The 16,373-nt window shown below is 46.2% G+C and overlaps 1 protein-coding gene across 1 annotated transcript in view; it reads left to right on the plus strand.

The window, feature by feature from the left end:
- Nucleotides 1-205: 205 nt before the first annotated feature.
- Siah3 (siah E3 ubiquitin protein ligase family member 3) overlaps nucleotides 206-16,373 on the plus strand; it is a 64,240-nt gene continuing 48,072 nt past the window's right edge. The window contains exon 1 of the mRNA XM_075949796.1: nucleotides 206-492. Within this exon, the coding sequence (XP_075805911.1) occupies nucleotides 358-492 (135 nt within the window). The 5' untranslated portion in view covers nucleotides 206-357. The remainder of the gene's footprint in view (nucleotides 493-16,373) is intronic.

Genomic DNA, 16,373 nt, shown 5'->3' on the forward strand with positions numbered 1-16,373 from the left:
TGTCAGCCTATCTCCCCAGCATTATGTATGGTTGGCTGTAATCACAAGATGAATGCAATGTGCTGATCTATGGTAATGTTCAATAATACATTCTCCGCCAGGCTCAATTCATCAGGGAGCTCCGGTAGGGGAGGTATTTGTTATTGGCTGTCTCTGCACCTCAAGGATAACATTTCTGTCCTTTTGATTGGCTGCCTCGCTGCTGCAAGATTCTAACCGTCTTATTTTGATGATGAATATGAAGGCGCGCTAAGCCGGGCTGGAGCAGAGTGTCTCAGAGGCAGTCTCCATTCAGAGTCCAAGGACTTACAGCATCCTCCGCTGCCTTCCTGTGCCAACAACCCCCCAAAAGTTGGGATGCTTTTCTTTACCCAGTGCTTTGGGGCTGTGTTGGATCTCATTCACCTCCGGTTTCAGCACTACAAGGCTAAACGGGTTTTCTCTGCTGCCGGGCAACTTGTCTGTGTGGTCAACCCCACGCACAACCTAAAGGTGAGTCACTTCCTCTTCAGCTCTCCGTGGGGGCTCTAGCCTTTTCTCGGGAGGCATCTCTCAGGGAACTCATGCAAATAGTTTGCTGGTGCTATGATCCTGATGCTCTGGAGACGCTAGCTTGCTTCCCTAGGCTCATTCTCGCTGTCTGGGCGGTGTGGCGTTTTTTACAGTGACTGAGTGGTGTTTCCTGGATTGGCAAGCAACAGTGGAGTAAGCGTGTAGTGTCTCCCCCGTACCGTCCTCCGAGCAGGGTGTGGGGGGTGAGGGGAGGGTGATGGAAAGAGTCGGGTAGAGGTGTCCTTACTTTCCTCCCACGCATTTGTGGGTCAGTGACCAAGAGAAAAAAAATCCGAAAAGTTATCCAAATTGTCTTGCCTTGACAAAGATTTGGTCTTGCAGAACTGGGGAGCTTTGAGAGAGGAGTTGGCAAGGGGCCGTTTCTGCAGAAGTTTGCCCTTGTCCTCAAACTGTTTCAAACTGTGTGTGTGTGAGAGAGAGTGTGGGTGTGCGTGTGCGTGTGCGTGTGCGTGTGTGTGTGTGTGTGTGTGTGTGTTGCTGGGAGGAGTTTAGCTTCATTCCCTCCTGCGGGCTAGACGCGAACCTTCGCTGAGGACAGCGGCGGGAGGAGGGCTTAGCTTCAATTGTGTAATAATGAAACCAGCTAGGAGCTACCCCGGCTGCCTGGAGCCTGCAGGCGACTGGCTGCTGAGTTGCCAGTGGCTGCCTCACCGCTCCTTAGCGCTGCATCCTCTGTGTTCATCCACCTCCAGTCAGTGTTCTAAAGCTGAGATGCGGGTCTAGGACCTCTGCGTGTCACAGTCCAGATGGGGAGCTTAATGAAGAGCCAGCTGCCGACGGACGTGGGGAAGATAGGGAACGGGGTAAGGGGCTTGCTGGGAGGACACATCTAAATTCCCCAAAGGTGAAATGGTGAGAAAATAAAATATGATGTAGGACTGTGAGGGAGTTACTTACCGGTCTTCACTTACTGGGGGACTGAGGACAGGGGGAGGGGTTGTGTCTGCAGCAGAGTCTGGGACTGTCTCCAGGAGACCAAATCTGTAACTCTGACTACCGTGGTTGGGCAGTGCCGGGTGATGCTCGTGATGCTAAACTCATGATGGGGTGGTCCTCAGCCCTCTTGCTGCAGATCAGTGCTCACGAGTGGCCCCCACCTGCATTCCTGGAAGTCTTTAAGCTGACGGTTCTCTGGAGCTTCTGAGGCCATATTCCTGGGGTGATGTGACGGAGGGCAGGCTGGGCTATACTGAGTCCGCAACTGGCTTTCTATGTTACCCAGGCTATGACGAATCCATGAATCTCCCTGAAGCGTTCCTGTGTGCCCCCCTCATTCCTACTCAGTCATCTCTTTCCTCCTGCTCAGTGTTTGTTTTTGTCCCCTCCCCCCCTTTATGGCCTGGCTTTATAAATGAGAATTCTCTTCCAGTCATCCTTGACAGAGCAAGTACATCGTATCCATGTTAAAGATACTCTTGCCTTCCATTTCATGGCCACTTTGGAGACCTTACTCCAATCCCATTATTTTGTCAACTTAGATTAGTTGCTTCCTGGTGGCAGGAAACGTTGTTTACTCCTGTTTTGCATTTTAATGCCTTTAAAACCAACCGTGCTGCGTAGCTGTTCTAAAGTTTGAGTTCATGGGGTTCACTGCTTGCACTAGATGATGGAGAAAGAGGTGCTTAGACCTTGCTGCGGAGCAAGGAGAATCCATGCATGAATGACCTTTTCCCTGATAACTGCCAGGCTGGCTGCCCAGAGTGGGGGTGCAGGACTTTGAGTCAGCTCTGGACAGCTGTGTGAGGTTTTGAATGGCTCCACCTTTCTGAGCCTTCCCCTTCTCATCTTCAAGATGAGCATAGGAATAACCTGGTTCCTCCACAGCTCTCTGGAGCTGCTAAGAGACAGTATGTGCACAAGCGTTTGAGGGGGGGGCAGAAGTTAATGATGAATGTGTTTGTAACAGTGTCCTCTCTCAACACACACAGCACACACACAACACACACACACATTCTTGATTCGATTTGCAAACTCTTCAAAGAGTGTCAGGAAATGCTTTAAGGTAACTTAAGGTCCTCTAATCAGGAACAGAAAAACAGATGCTTTGTGCTTTTGAGCAGTGCTTTTCCACGGCCCAGTTTTTCATATAAACGCTCGTTTGGCTTTTCATTTCCACTAATATCCCCTTAGGGACTCTGCTCATTAGAGCCCCACTGCAAGTAAACACAGTGTGTTGTGTCCCATCCCGCTTGGGTCACAGCACACAGAACTAGAAGGCCGCTGCAGGCAGGGGAACTCACCCAGGGGGCAAACTGCTCTGTGAGGTCTCCACCAACTTGAGGTTACCCAGGGCCCAGGTGGCAGAAGGTCAGACCCACCTCCCAACCCGAGGCTAAGCAGACAGCTTCAGGCTTTTTAGACGTTTTAATTCATTACTTAGCTAATTCATTAATTAATGCATAAGAATGGCTATCTAAAAGCACCACCAGCCTGCTGGTTAGACTAAGAAGTGCAAACATACTCAAAAGAGTTTTCTTCCTAAATGTTCATGTTCGTAAATAGACCACATAAAATATGCCTTTGCTATAATAAGCTGTGATCTATGGGCGGGGGAGGGGCTTCCTGGTTTTGGAGGGAAGAAAAAAAGGTACAGCAATGTTAACCCAGAATAGCTATTGATCTGTGGCGCTTCCCGGCACTTTGTAAGATTGGCCAGGATATGAAATGGTGACCAGGGCCACCGATTTCCTTTTGCCGGCTACCTGGAACTACCAGGGGGAGCCGTGGGGACCGGAGGACTAGTTCTTGGCTTGTCTGAGACTCTAACAGCGTTTTACGACTGAAAGCAAGTGTTGAGTTATAATGTACTCGCTGAGCAGAGAAAATCGTGTATCTGCTATGGTTCTGCAGGTCATCTTCATTAGCAGACTCACTGACCTGGGATTCCTTCAAGCTGGTACCTTTTCTTCTAAATGGAAAGCAGGGCCTACCAGGGACTGCAGATACTCTGGTTAAAGCTGTTATGCCCACAAGCCCACTCTAATGAAAAGGGTCCTTTAGAACGAATGGCTGACCTGGAACACTGCCTAGAAACAGGTACAAGAGACTCACTCCCCATCCCATTGGCCGTTTGTCTCTGCCTGTAATCTTTGCCTAGAGCAGAATTCCAAAGCCCCCCCCCCCCAGTTTTCCTTTGTGCCCTATGAAAAGTATTCCCTTAGGGAGCCAGCATTCCGGCTAGCGGTCTCCAGGGGCTGCCCATCCTCAGGCTGCTTCTAGACCACACTCCCATCTGCTGCTCTTTGCACACTCCGTGACTTTTCCCTCCCGGTTCCTCTCCCATTGGCCTAGCCACCCACGCAGCCCTGCCCTCTGCCCTGTCTGCAGACACACCCTTTGCAGGGTGGCACCGCCAGTTCCTGTAGCCAGGGTTCTCCAGGGAAGGGTCTGCAGACTCCTGGGACCCTTTTCCTCTGGGTCCTCAGCCATTCCCGAGCCCAAGTGAGTTGGGGTGGCTGGGTGATTGTCTCTCTTTATCCACAGCTTTGATGAATACATTTTAAAAAAGAAATGCTAGCAAAATGCTTTCTGGCAAACTTCTGAAAGGCGCTGTCTGATGCTGCCACCCAGTGCCCTCTGCACTGGGCCCAGGTACATTAGTTCCCCACCTCCGTGCCTCCATTCAGCCAGTTCCCTGCCAATTTTCTTCTAATTTGTTTAATCTTGGATTTACAAAAAGAACACACACACACATGAGTGACAAGCAGGACAGTGGTGGTTTTATTTCAAGTGCCTGGCAGATGCAAAATCTGGCACTGGGGTTGTTGCATTTGCAATCCTTGCAGTATCTATACGCCTTTCATTCTTAGAGAAGGGGAGATGAGAGACTGGCAAAGTCAAGCATGGCCCTACCTCTGCTGTGTGAGGTGATGTTGGAAGCCCTGAACTGCCCCATAGCTTTGCTAACTCTGGTGGACGCAGCGCAGCAGGGGTTGGAATGAGAACAAGGACGCCTGAGACTGAGAGGCTGCCTTTGGACCGTTCAGCGTGAATGACCTCTTGAAGCTTGGCAGCAAGATTGTTGAAGTGCAGGTATGTGGGGTTACCCAGTTCGCACCGACATCCGAGGGCCCTGTTCTCAGTCTTTTCAACACTTCCCTCCAGGTTCTCTCCCAGTGTGGAGCAGCTTCACTGCGTGTTAAAGCCTGAGAAGTTGGGGGCGGGGCCAGAGCCGGGAGGGGGAGGCCGAAGGTCTACCCTCTTCCACTTTGATACCAAAGCTCTACAATCTCTTTCAGCCTCTTGGTTTCTGCAAATATTCTATGATACTATGGGCCCTAAACAGTCCTGCAGCCTTTCTGGTTAATGGTGATTGTAAATGAGGCCCGTGAGCCACTTAATGGGAGACCCCGGGCCCCAGGCAGTGATTTGGGTAGCTGTGCGCTAGTGATTGAGTTGCAGAACAGGCTGGAGCTGGAAGCTGTGCAAGGGTGAACTGATTACCTAGGCTCTGCATTTACCCAGCAGCCTCGAGCCCTTGGTGAAATTCCCTTACCTAGGCTCTCTCTACCAATCTGGGGAAACGAGGGAACCGATGACCTTAACTTCCTCCGAAACTCCCAGAAAGGTCACAGATGTTTGAACAGCTCCCCGCCCCCCAGTTTAGACAGACTACTTTTCTGGCAGTTAACAACAGAGGCGGGGTAGGGAGCAACTGTCTGCCCCCAGCAGGGTAGTGACCTGTTCAGATATGCAACGTCATGGACAAGAGGCCTACCTGGGGAATGGAGGGAGACTCAACTCCGCGTGGGTTCTGCAGCTCAGGGAATAATGGGGGGCATGCCAAAGCAGGGAAGTTAAAGCTTATATGCAGCCAGGGGAACTAAGACCACCAAGGCGGACTCCCTGTGCTGGTCTGCACTGGTTTCCTGAGGCTGCCGTGAGCCACACGTGGTAGCCTTGGGAAGGAAGTGGTGTTTTAGCTGTTTATGATTTGGAGTTAGAGCAGGATGGAATCCAATGGTGTTGTCCTTGAGCGTGTCTCTTCCTGGTTCTTAATGGAGATGCAATGTTTATACACATTTCTGGGGTCCAGGATGACCATTCAACATGTTACACAATGTGCCATCAAATTGTGCCAATTGTCATTCCCATCTCCTCCAGCACTGATTATTGGGGACTGGAAACCTCTGGACTCGAGTGATATCTTTGAGCTTTGTGGGCTTCATGTCTTTTCATCTATAAAATGGGGGAGTTCGTCAGAAATGCCTTTCCCACACATTAAGGGTATACCATGGTTTGTCCTAGGCTGGCAAGGGTACGCATTCTGAAACCTTTGGCATAATGTAGATATGACCCAGTTCTTGTGTCTAACCTGATGGGAGAACAAACTCCTCAAACTAGATGTTACAAAGGATAGTGGTTTGGAAGAGATGCCCCTCAAAATACTCAAACATTTGAATTCTTGGTCCTCAGTTGGTGGCTGTTTGGGAAGGATCTGGAGGTGTGGCCTCCCTGGAGGAGGTGTGGCCTCACCAGCAGAGGTGTGGCCTCACTGGAGGAGGTGTGGCCTTGCTAGAGGAGGTGTGGCCTTGCTGGGGGAGGTATGTCACTGGGCTTTGAGGTTTCAAAAGACTTGAGCAGTTTTGGGTGCTCGCTGGGACTCCTGTTTGTGACTCGAGATGTGGGCTCTCAGCTTCTGCTCCTACCACCTGCTACTTGCCACCTCTGTTTTCACCATGGTGGACTCTAACCCTTTGGAACCATAAGACCTAAATAAACCCCTTCTTTTATACTGCTTTGGTCATGGTGTTCTAGTACAGCAAAGAAAAGTAACTAAGACAGGAAGTTACAGTGGTAAAGTTAAGGCAATGGAAGACCCCTGTTGAAGAACAAGGTTTAAAGCATGCTTTTCAAGGGAGAAGAGGGGGAACAGTATTCAAGTTCAAAGTCTAGGCTCAAAGGCTAGACCCATAAGGCTCAAAGCGAGCAGCCAGCCCCGAGTCACAGCTGATAGAGCTGCAGCAGGGACTGGTCTCATACTCATACTCTGCATTCAGACTGTTGCTCCTCCTGTGCCTATACCATGAGGGAAGAGACACTTTGGTACAGGAAAGTGCCCTGGTAATATAGCTCACCGGCAGTATTGGGCATCATCTTAGAGGGGCTTTTCTCCCAGAATGTTGCCAGCTGAGCCACCACAGGGCATCAAAGAAACAACAGTTTCTTGTACCTAAAACGCTCGTGCAGATAACATGACTTGGGCACATATGAGGGTCTATAGGAAGTCACCAAAGTCAAGCAGCCACCACTCCAGATGGTCAGACCACAGAGAGATGGAGTCCTGTTACCAAAGGCTTCATTTTTGCTTTGGCTGTGAGCTCGGGATGAAAGCACTGGCAGACACCAGCCCCATGTTTTCAGCAGAACAGGTTCTTTGTGGATAATTTACAATTGTGGGCTGAGAATGTCAGTTGTACTTTTGAGATATCATATCTCTTCATAATTCCTGAGTCTTTTGATGTGTTTTTATGCCACGAGTCTGTGATGAAAAATGTGTTCCATGCTGCTGGGCCATGTCCACCAGCCCATGGCATCAGAATCACAGCTAGGAGACAGCGACCTAATACAGGGGTGAGGGGGTATAAACCTAGCCCCCCCGATGAAGCAGAAGAGGGTACAATGTGGGAGGATGGGATCTTCAAAGGTCACGATTTTATAGGAAAGACAAGGTTAGCCTACACAGAAGGTCCCACAGAGACAGAACCCAAACCAGTTCGATAATACAGGCTTTACCACAGGCAGACCAGCTAAGCCAGCCGCCTCCTGACTTTGTACCCGGACATTGTAGCTCCTCAAAGTATCTCACAGGACTTGGCCAAGATGGGCTGAAGAGTCTGAGGCACATAGCTACTCAGAGGTTCCAGTTTCTTTGTCATAAATTAGATATTCAAGTGACATTTCCCAGGCTGAGCCAGGCCACTTGTCCTGAAACTCTCACACAGTAGCTTTTCACTGTCTTGGCCATACTCTGGATGATAAGTCATGATGATAACAGTCACATTAAGGCAGGCTTGCTATGTCCAAGATCTCTCTAGCGTGGAACTGAGCATTTAATTGTCACCAGGAACCGGCGTATTATTATCTTACTGCACCCTACAGAATATCAAAACAGAAAGAGGTTAACGACCTGGCCCAATGTGGAGGTTCTTGGTGGGTTAAGCCTTCTCTTTCTTTGATGAAAATCCTGTAACTTCTGGTACTTCCTAATACTGATATGGTGGCCATTCACACTTACTCTTCACAACCCACAACCCAGGCATCTTGCTGAGGGCTGATATTACACGAACTCTATCTCCCTGTAGAATATTGAGCATGTTTCATTCATCCTCACACATATAAACTTGGGGATGATGCCCCAGCCCCTGCTGGGCAATCCTGGGAGGCTTTCTCTATATTTCTCAAGACTGCTGGTGGAGCTGGACACCTGCAGCTTGCGTTGACTTCATTCCTTTCCTCTGTTTGCTGCAACCACACCCAAGTCAACAGTTTGCCTCAGAGTCCTTAGCTCAGGCTCTGTTGTGAGGGAACTCAGGGGAAGCCTGTGCCTGTAATTTTTAGTTGTGGTTTTGTTTGCTTAATCATCCTACATTTACTGAGCACATACTAAGTACCAAGCACTGTGCTAGCTTCCTTGAATTGCTTTGAAAAGAAAAAAGGAGGAAGGGGATTACAAACCTCTAAAGACACACACACACACACACACACACACACACACACACACACACACACACAAGAAGTTGTAAATATTTTGTTGACAGCCTTTTTAAGAAAGCTCCGAAGTTGGTAGCAAATTCTTGTCCTCCCACCAAACAGAAGGAACAGATAGATGTGTATATGTAAAATTACAGGAACATGAATTCCCAACAATGGTTCAAGATGATGCAGGTCTGTAGCTTCTGAACTCAGCTAAAGAGGGAAAATTCCACCAAATTTTTGATACATAGAAGTGGATGTCTAAGATACCTGTATTCCAGCCCTATCAGACCACACCACAAGTTGTTTCTAAAGCAAGAGTATTGAGGTTGAAAGGAAAACCCTGTCCCCTCTATTCCGCTCATCTCCTTGGAACCTCTGGCTGATACACAGATCTGGTTTGCCAATGGGTAAAGGGTTATCCAGAAATAGCATCTCTCGCAGGGTGAGCCACGGTGAAGACTTCATTGAAAAATTGCGAGAGTCTCAGAGACGTCCTCGGCTTTCCCTGACGACAGCTCCTTTCCCAGACTGCTGGATGAGGCCCTCACTCTGGCAGACGCAGATCTGCAGAAAGCTGCAATCATTCAAATTCAAGCAAATTGCAGGGCCTTTTAGAAAACTTACATGGCATTGATTTCTGAGAGACTCGGTGGAAATTTTGTGGAGAAATGGTAGTTAGGAATGAGCAGGCACAAGAGGGAGGAAGGAAAAGCCAATCACTGGGCTTTTGGTTTGAGTGCGATTTAAGTCCCTCTTGACAAGACAATTTAAAAATAATCACAAGTTATGAACATAGCTACGGCTAGAAGCAATATTCAGTGCACCTTTTCCAAAAGACCGCTTAGAGAAAAATACATATTTTCTCAAATACCAGTTAATTGCTAGGCACGATGGCTCATGCCTATAATCCCAACACTTAGGAAGTTGAGACAGGAGAATGAACGTGAGTTTGAGGCCAAAGTGGACTACAGAGTGAGTCTCCAGGATGACTGGATTGTTGTAGTTTGAAAGTAATTGGCCCCCATAATCTCGTAGGGATTGGCACTATTAGGAGGTGTGACTTTGTTGGAGTGGGTATGGCCTTGTTGGAGGAAGTGTGTCACTGTGGGGATGGGCTTTGGGGTTTCCTATGTTCAGGGTACTGCCCAGTGTCTCAGTCAACTTCCTGCAGCCTGCAAGCCAAGTTGTAGCCAGAACCACATCTGCCTGCATGCTTGCTACCATGATGATCATGGATTAAATCTCTAAAATCAAAAGTGAGCCCCCTCAATTAAATATTTTCCTTATAAGGGTTGCCATGGTCATGGAGTCTCTTCACAGCAAGAAAAACCTTAACTAAGACACTGACCTACAGAGCAAGATCTGGCTTAAAAGGCAAATAAAAACATATAAAACAAAACAAAAATCAGTGAATCTGCATATGACGTCTTAAATAGTTAATAAGAGGGTCATAATAGGTTTTAAATTAGCAAAAGTGTTCTTGGCATTACTTATTGAAACATCATTGACAAATAATATATTTATATTATATACTTATATTATATATTTATATAAATTATGTATCTGTATAAACATTAGTTACCATGGTTTTTAAATACCAATTCATTAAGGAAGGTCAAAAGCACCAATGTAATTATTTTATAATTGGATTATGGTTCCAGCTTCATTTATGTTGCTGTGATAAGACACCTTGATAAAGAGCAGCTTAAGGTTGATAGCATTTGTTTGGCTCATGATTCCAGGTTACAGCCATTATTGTGGGGAAGCTAAAGCAGAAACTCAAGGAAGATTATCACATTTCATCCAAGAATAGAGAGAGAATACGTGTATACAAGCCTCCTGGTTACTCGCTTGCAAGTGCTGAGCTCAATTTCTCTGTTCTTTTTATAGTCCAAGAACCCCTGTCTAGGGAATGCTGTTGCCCACAACAGACTTGATCTACCAGCACCCTTGAATTGAAGACAATCCCCCATAGCTATGCCAACCAAATGCAGATATTTCCTAGTGGAGACTCTCAGGTCATCCTAGGTTGTGTCAAGCTGACACTGAGAGCTACCCATCACAGATAAAATAAAGGCTGGGAGGACCTTTTTGTCATCATAGCGAGTCCCAAACCCACAGCGCTCCCCATTTCTCTCTGTATGGCGAGAGATGTTCAAATATTAAGTCGACGCCACTATCTAAGATGTATGTTCATTTAGGAATGAAATTGTATTGAGGCAAAGTTGTTCCCATTGTTTCTGCCACTCTGTGTACTCCAGGCTAGCTGGCAGGTGAGCTTCTGGGCTATTCTCCTGTCTCTGCCTCCCGTGTGACCACAGGAGTGCTGGGGTTACAGATGTTCACCACTGCATTCGGCTTTTTGAGGGTTCTCAGGATCGAACTCAGGTCATCAATCTTGCGTGGCAAATGTCTTTACCTTCTGAACCAGCTCACTATCCCGGTAAACATAGCAGTTTAACCAATGAATCAGAATTTGGAGGACTAGATATTCACTTCTGTATAATCATCCTAATATCCACAAGAAACAGATTGAGGACAGTTTTGAAACGATAGTATGGGTCAAATTGTATTCCTCCCTAAGATGTTCATTCATGTGACGGTCCTTCCCTTGGTGATGTCTGCTTTCCAAAGCAACTTGTGCTAAGCAGCCTATACATTGACAACTTCACAACTTTTGAACCTTCAAATAAAAAGTTTTATCAGATAGGTGAGTTCCTTTGAGAAAACTTTTGAGAATATTCTTCACATTCACAAAAGTTTTCCCAGTTAGAAAAAAATGAGGGTTATGGCTACTGGCAGTTCTCTACTGGGTCCTCTGACTGAGCTGTGTTTTATGTGTATATATATATATATGAATCTCCATTGTGACTTCCAGTTAATTAATTATAAACTGGGAACCGCAAACGAGACTTTTCTATAGGTCATAAGGAACACCCTTGTAAGAGAGTTCCCTCATAGAAACACGCAGAGAAGCAAATATTACTTATAATGTTATTGTGGAAATAACACAATTAACAATCTGATTTGTTATGCAATATCACACATCACGCAGCCTCTAGAAGTTGCCACTTGCGGTTTGAATGAGAATGACTCCTATAGGCTTATGTGTTGGAATGCTTGATGCCCAGTTGGTGGGGCTGTTTCAGAAAAATTAGAAAGTATGGTCTTGTTGAAAGAGGTGTATCACTGGGGGTGGGCTTTGAGGTTTCAGAACATCCATGCCATTCCCAGTCTCTCTCTCTCTCTCTCCCTTGAGCTCACGAATCAGAGTGTAAGCTCTCACCTACTGCTCCCGAGTCATGCCCGCCTGCTGCTGTTCTTCCTGCCATAATGGTTGTGGACTCACCCTCTGAAACTGTAGGGCCACAATAAACTTCTTTAGCAGAGCAATAGAAAAGTAACTAAGACACCATTACATACACATGGATGAACAAAACAGAAGTTCACGACACGTACAATTATGAAAAAAGTTTTGACACTACAGACTCCCTGAATGGGAGGTAGGGGTCACATGACTGCATTTAAATTCCTGGATGACCCTTGGGGATGTTATAGAAATGCTATTTTATAGAAAGCTTTGCATTAGCATCTCCCTGAGAAAATGACACCCCAGAATGACGGAAGAGAGTAGTTCACACCGCTAGCTGTCCTGGCCCATCCTTTCCTTTGGAAATCAACTTCAAGGATGCCGCTTTTCCTGGCTCCCAGCCTGTCATATAACAGAGGTCTTTGTATTGGGAGAGGAGGGAGATAAGGAGAACCCTTCCATTTTGCCTAGAAAATGAGAGGGTACTTAATAGAAAATAAATGCTACTGTTGGCTGTGTTTGCACAGCCGTGGCAGAGTTGGCTCTAATCAAACGGAAATAATGACTTTCCCACCCAATTTTTTTAAAATGGCAGAAATCAATGATTTTTACCTTTCAGACACAGAAAGTAACTTATGGTGATTATTAATATGTTTGAAAATCTGCATCACATAGGCCTATCAGGAAGTGTGATTATTTGCATAATTATAAGCAATATTTGCTTCTCTGTGTGTTCCTACGAGGGAACTCTTTTATAAGGGTGTTCCTTATGCACCTACAGAAAAGTCTCCTTTGCGGTTCCCAGTTTGTAATTAATTGACTGGAAGTCACAATGGAGGGTCCATGGACATACATGTAAAACACACTCCAGCAGGGCAGTGGTGGCGCACGCCTTTAATCCCAGCACTCAGGAGGCAGAGGCAGGCGGATCTCTGGGAGTTCGAGGCCAGCCTGGTCTACAAGAGCTAGTTCCGGGACAGGCACCAAAGCTACAGAGAAACCCTGTCTCGAAAAACCAAAAAAAAAAATAAAAAATAAACACACTCCAGTCAGAGGATCCGGTGGAGAATTGCCACCAGCCATAACCTTCATTTATTTATAACAGAAATCTTTCGTTAATGTGAATAGTGTTATCAAAGGTTTTCTAAAGGAGCCCATCTATCTGAAACACATTTTCATTTGAAGTTTCAAAAGTTGTGAAGTTGTCAATGTATAGGCTACTTAGCACAGGTTGACATCACCAAGGGAAGGACCGTCACATGAACAAACATCTCAGGAGAGGAATACACTTTGACCTACGGTATTGTTTCAAAACTGTCGTCAATCTGTTTCTTGCGGGAATTAGAATGGTCATATAGAAGTGAGTATGCAGCCTTCCAGATTCTAATTCTTTGGTTAAACTGCTATGCGCATCAGGCCAGCATTTGCCCGACAAGATTGATGACATGATTTGGATCCTGAGAACCCTCAAGAAGCCAAATGTAACCCCAGCACTCCTGTGGTCACACGGGAGGCAGAGACAGGAGAATAACTCAGAAGCTCACCTGCCAGCTAGCCTGGAGTACACAGAGAGGTAGATACAAGGAGAGTGACCCTGCCTTAACACACACAAACAGTTAATAATGATAAATTTAAAAATTGTTATGCTTCTCAAGGTGAAAAGTTCTTATAAACTATCATTCAGTATACTCTTCATGATATCTGGGTATGTAATGTGGTGTTATGCATTTATTTTAGTGTTTATTAAAGTATTTAGGTATCTTACTAAAGCATTTTGGATACAATCTTTGCAACTGGGTATAACACTGTGTCTAAGGATGAAATATAAAATGCTTTTAGATAAAAAGGATCTACGGAATAATTCAAATTTGTTGTAAAATAGTTTCATAGAGAAAAATCCATCGTTATTATAATCAAGCCCCAACTCTATGCCTCATGTCATAGGTCAGGTTTCTGTTGCCATGATAAAACACCACGACCAAAAGCAACCTGGGGAGGAAAGGTTTTATTTCACCTTGTAGATTATAGTCCATCATTGAGGGAAGTTAGGGTAGTAACTGGAGGCAGAAACTGATGCAGGAGCCACGGAGGGATCCTGCTTGCTGGCTTGCTTACCCTGATTTCTTAGACCACCCAGAACCATCAACCCATGGGTATCACCACTCCTTCCTCAATCATGATTGGAGAAAATGCCCCACAGCCTTGTCCATAGACCCATCTAATTAGGGCATTTTCTCCTTTACGGTTCCCTCTTCAAAAATAACAGTAGCTTGTGTTGACATAAAGCTAGACATCACATCCTGTTTATACAAAAGTGCTGACTGAGGTTTCTATCCTACCCGGTCCCTCTCTGTTAGCCACACCACCTGCAGCTGTTTAGTTCCAAATAAACACACAGAGGTCCACTTTAATTATAAAACTGATTGGCCTAGTATCTCAAGCTTCTTATTAACTCTTATAGCTTGTATTAGCCCATAATTCTTTTCTGTGTTAGTCAGTGGCTTGGTACCTTTTTCAGCGAGACAGTCACATCTTGCTTGCTCTGTGTCTGGGTCACAACTGCAGATTGAAACTTCCCTCTTCCCAGAATTCTTGTTGCCCTGCCTCTATTTCCTGCCTGGTTGCCTCGCCTATACTTCCTGCCTGGCTACTGACCAATCAGCACTTTACAAGACCAGTGCTCTAACCCCTGAGCTATGGAGCCTGCCACATAATCAGCACTTTATTAAAAATAATACAAGTGACAGGACAAAAGACCATTGTCCCACAGCACAGGAGGAAGTTGAGACATGACACCTTGTCACAGTGGAAGGGTATAGTTCGTTCTTTTAATCTTGTTTTAAGGTATGTTTTTCTTTTCTGTATTTAGAACAGGTTGTTGGGAAGCGTCTACAAAGAGTACAGCTCCCCTTAGTCAAGCTGTATAAAAATTCCAGGTTCCCTAAAATTCTTGGGAGAAACATTGCCACAGTTTCACTGGCACACCCAACTAACAACTGTCTCATAGAAAAGGAGACTGTGCACCAGAACTTGCTTTAAAATGTTTGAAACATGGGCTGACCTCCAGACTGAGACTGATGTGGCTGTTTGGTCAATATCCAACTTGTTTTGCCTTGACAGTGGGAGCTACCTCAGAAGGGCAATGTAAATTTTCTCTAGGCTGTTTTTCCTCTAGGGTGAATATCACTTATATCTATCTATCTATCTATCTATCTATCTATCTATCTATCTATCTATTTATCTATCTATCTATCTACACACACACACACACACACACACACACACACACACAGAGAGAGAGAGAGAGAGAGAGAGAGAGAGAGAGAGAGAGAGAGAGAGAGAGAGAGGAAAAAAAATTTTTTTTTTAAATACAAAAATAAGCATGCCCTCTGAGAGAATTGGCTCTTATGTGGTACCTGTTCCCTGAGAACGACGGGCTTTAAAACATCTTTCTCATTAGTGGCTGTGGCTACCGGTTATTGCTAAATTTATTTTCCTAACATCAAAGAGGAAGGAAGTTTTAATGACCACCTCCTACCTAATTCAGCTCAGTTTCCCCTAGGCATCAGGCAAACCCACTCCCCTAAGGGTCTATACTTTTTTGGTTTATTCCTTTCTAAGACAGTTGTGGGGAGGCTTGGGTGGAAAGGGCCCCAAGGGAGGGAGCCTAGGGGAGATGCACAGAATGAACCAAGTAGGCCACCATCCTCAAGAACCCTGACCTCATAGAAGGACAAGTTTCATTCAGCAACTTTGGGAAAATCACCCCAGTAAGGCAGGACATGGAAGAAGTCACCAACAGCTGTAGAAGGCAGGTATCACACACTGAAGTCCTCCCTGCAGGGCCGGATACCTGCCCCGCCCCCTTAGAGTAGGCTGCTTGTCACAGCACCCCTCAGGGTGGTGATATGGAGACAAGCAGACTGGCCCTGGCCTGGTAAATACCAGGCTGCCCTCCCTTGCCCCACACCCTGCCCCAAGTCTCCTCTTCACTCGGAGAGCCGATGAGCACATCAAAGCGTTGCCTCACTGAAGCCAAATGGATCCACCTGCTTCTGACAACGGAATAAATGCCTCTTGGACCCTGCTCAGCCTTCTCACTGACACACAGGCCAGCAGCTTGCTGCTCTCCTATAACCCAGGAGAAATGAGGACTGGAAAGGTTAGTGCACAGGCCTTATCCCCTGCTGGAGAGCACAGCTGGAGAAGGGGTCTGCTCAGAGCACAGAGGCGAAGCCTTGCCAGCCTCCTTCTTGTTTCCCAGAGGGGCCTGAGCACTCAACCTTGGTGTCCCCATCTGTTAAATGACAGGGGTGACACTTGCCCATTGCCTCCTCCAAGGTCACCTTGATGGACAGCGCTTGGGGTTTACAGTTGACTTGAGATACTGCCTCTGTTTGAAAGCAATTTGAAGGCTGGATGCGCTGGTGCACACCTCTAATCCCACTCCTGAGGCAGAGACAGGAAGATCAGAAACTCAATACCCGTTTTGGTTACACAGTAGCCTGAGTGCCACACGAGAGTGAGTCTCAAAAACCCAAAACCAAACAAAGTTTGAAGTTCGAGATACTTTCCACCAATTCTGGAGTGGTCGGACGTGAGAGTAAACGGGAAGGGCTTGATTGGGTAGCTTCACCCATTTTACCGGAGGCGGCAGGGAGTTAGTAGGAAAATAAAAATCAGCAGATATATTGGAAAGATCAAATACTGTGATGGTTAGCTTAAATTCCCAACTTGACACCATCTGGAATACCAGGGAAGAGAGTCTCAGGAATTGTCTACATTGATTTGG

This window comes from Microtus pennsylvanicus, chromosome 15 (genome assembly GCF_037038515.1).
Source record: "Microtus pennsylvanicus isolate mMicPen1 chromosome 15, mMicPen1.hap1, whole genome shotgun sequence".
NCBI classification, from domain to species: Eukaryota; Metazoa; Chordata; class Mammalia; order Rodentia; family Cricetidae; genus Microtus; species Microtus pennsylvanicus.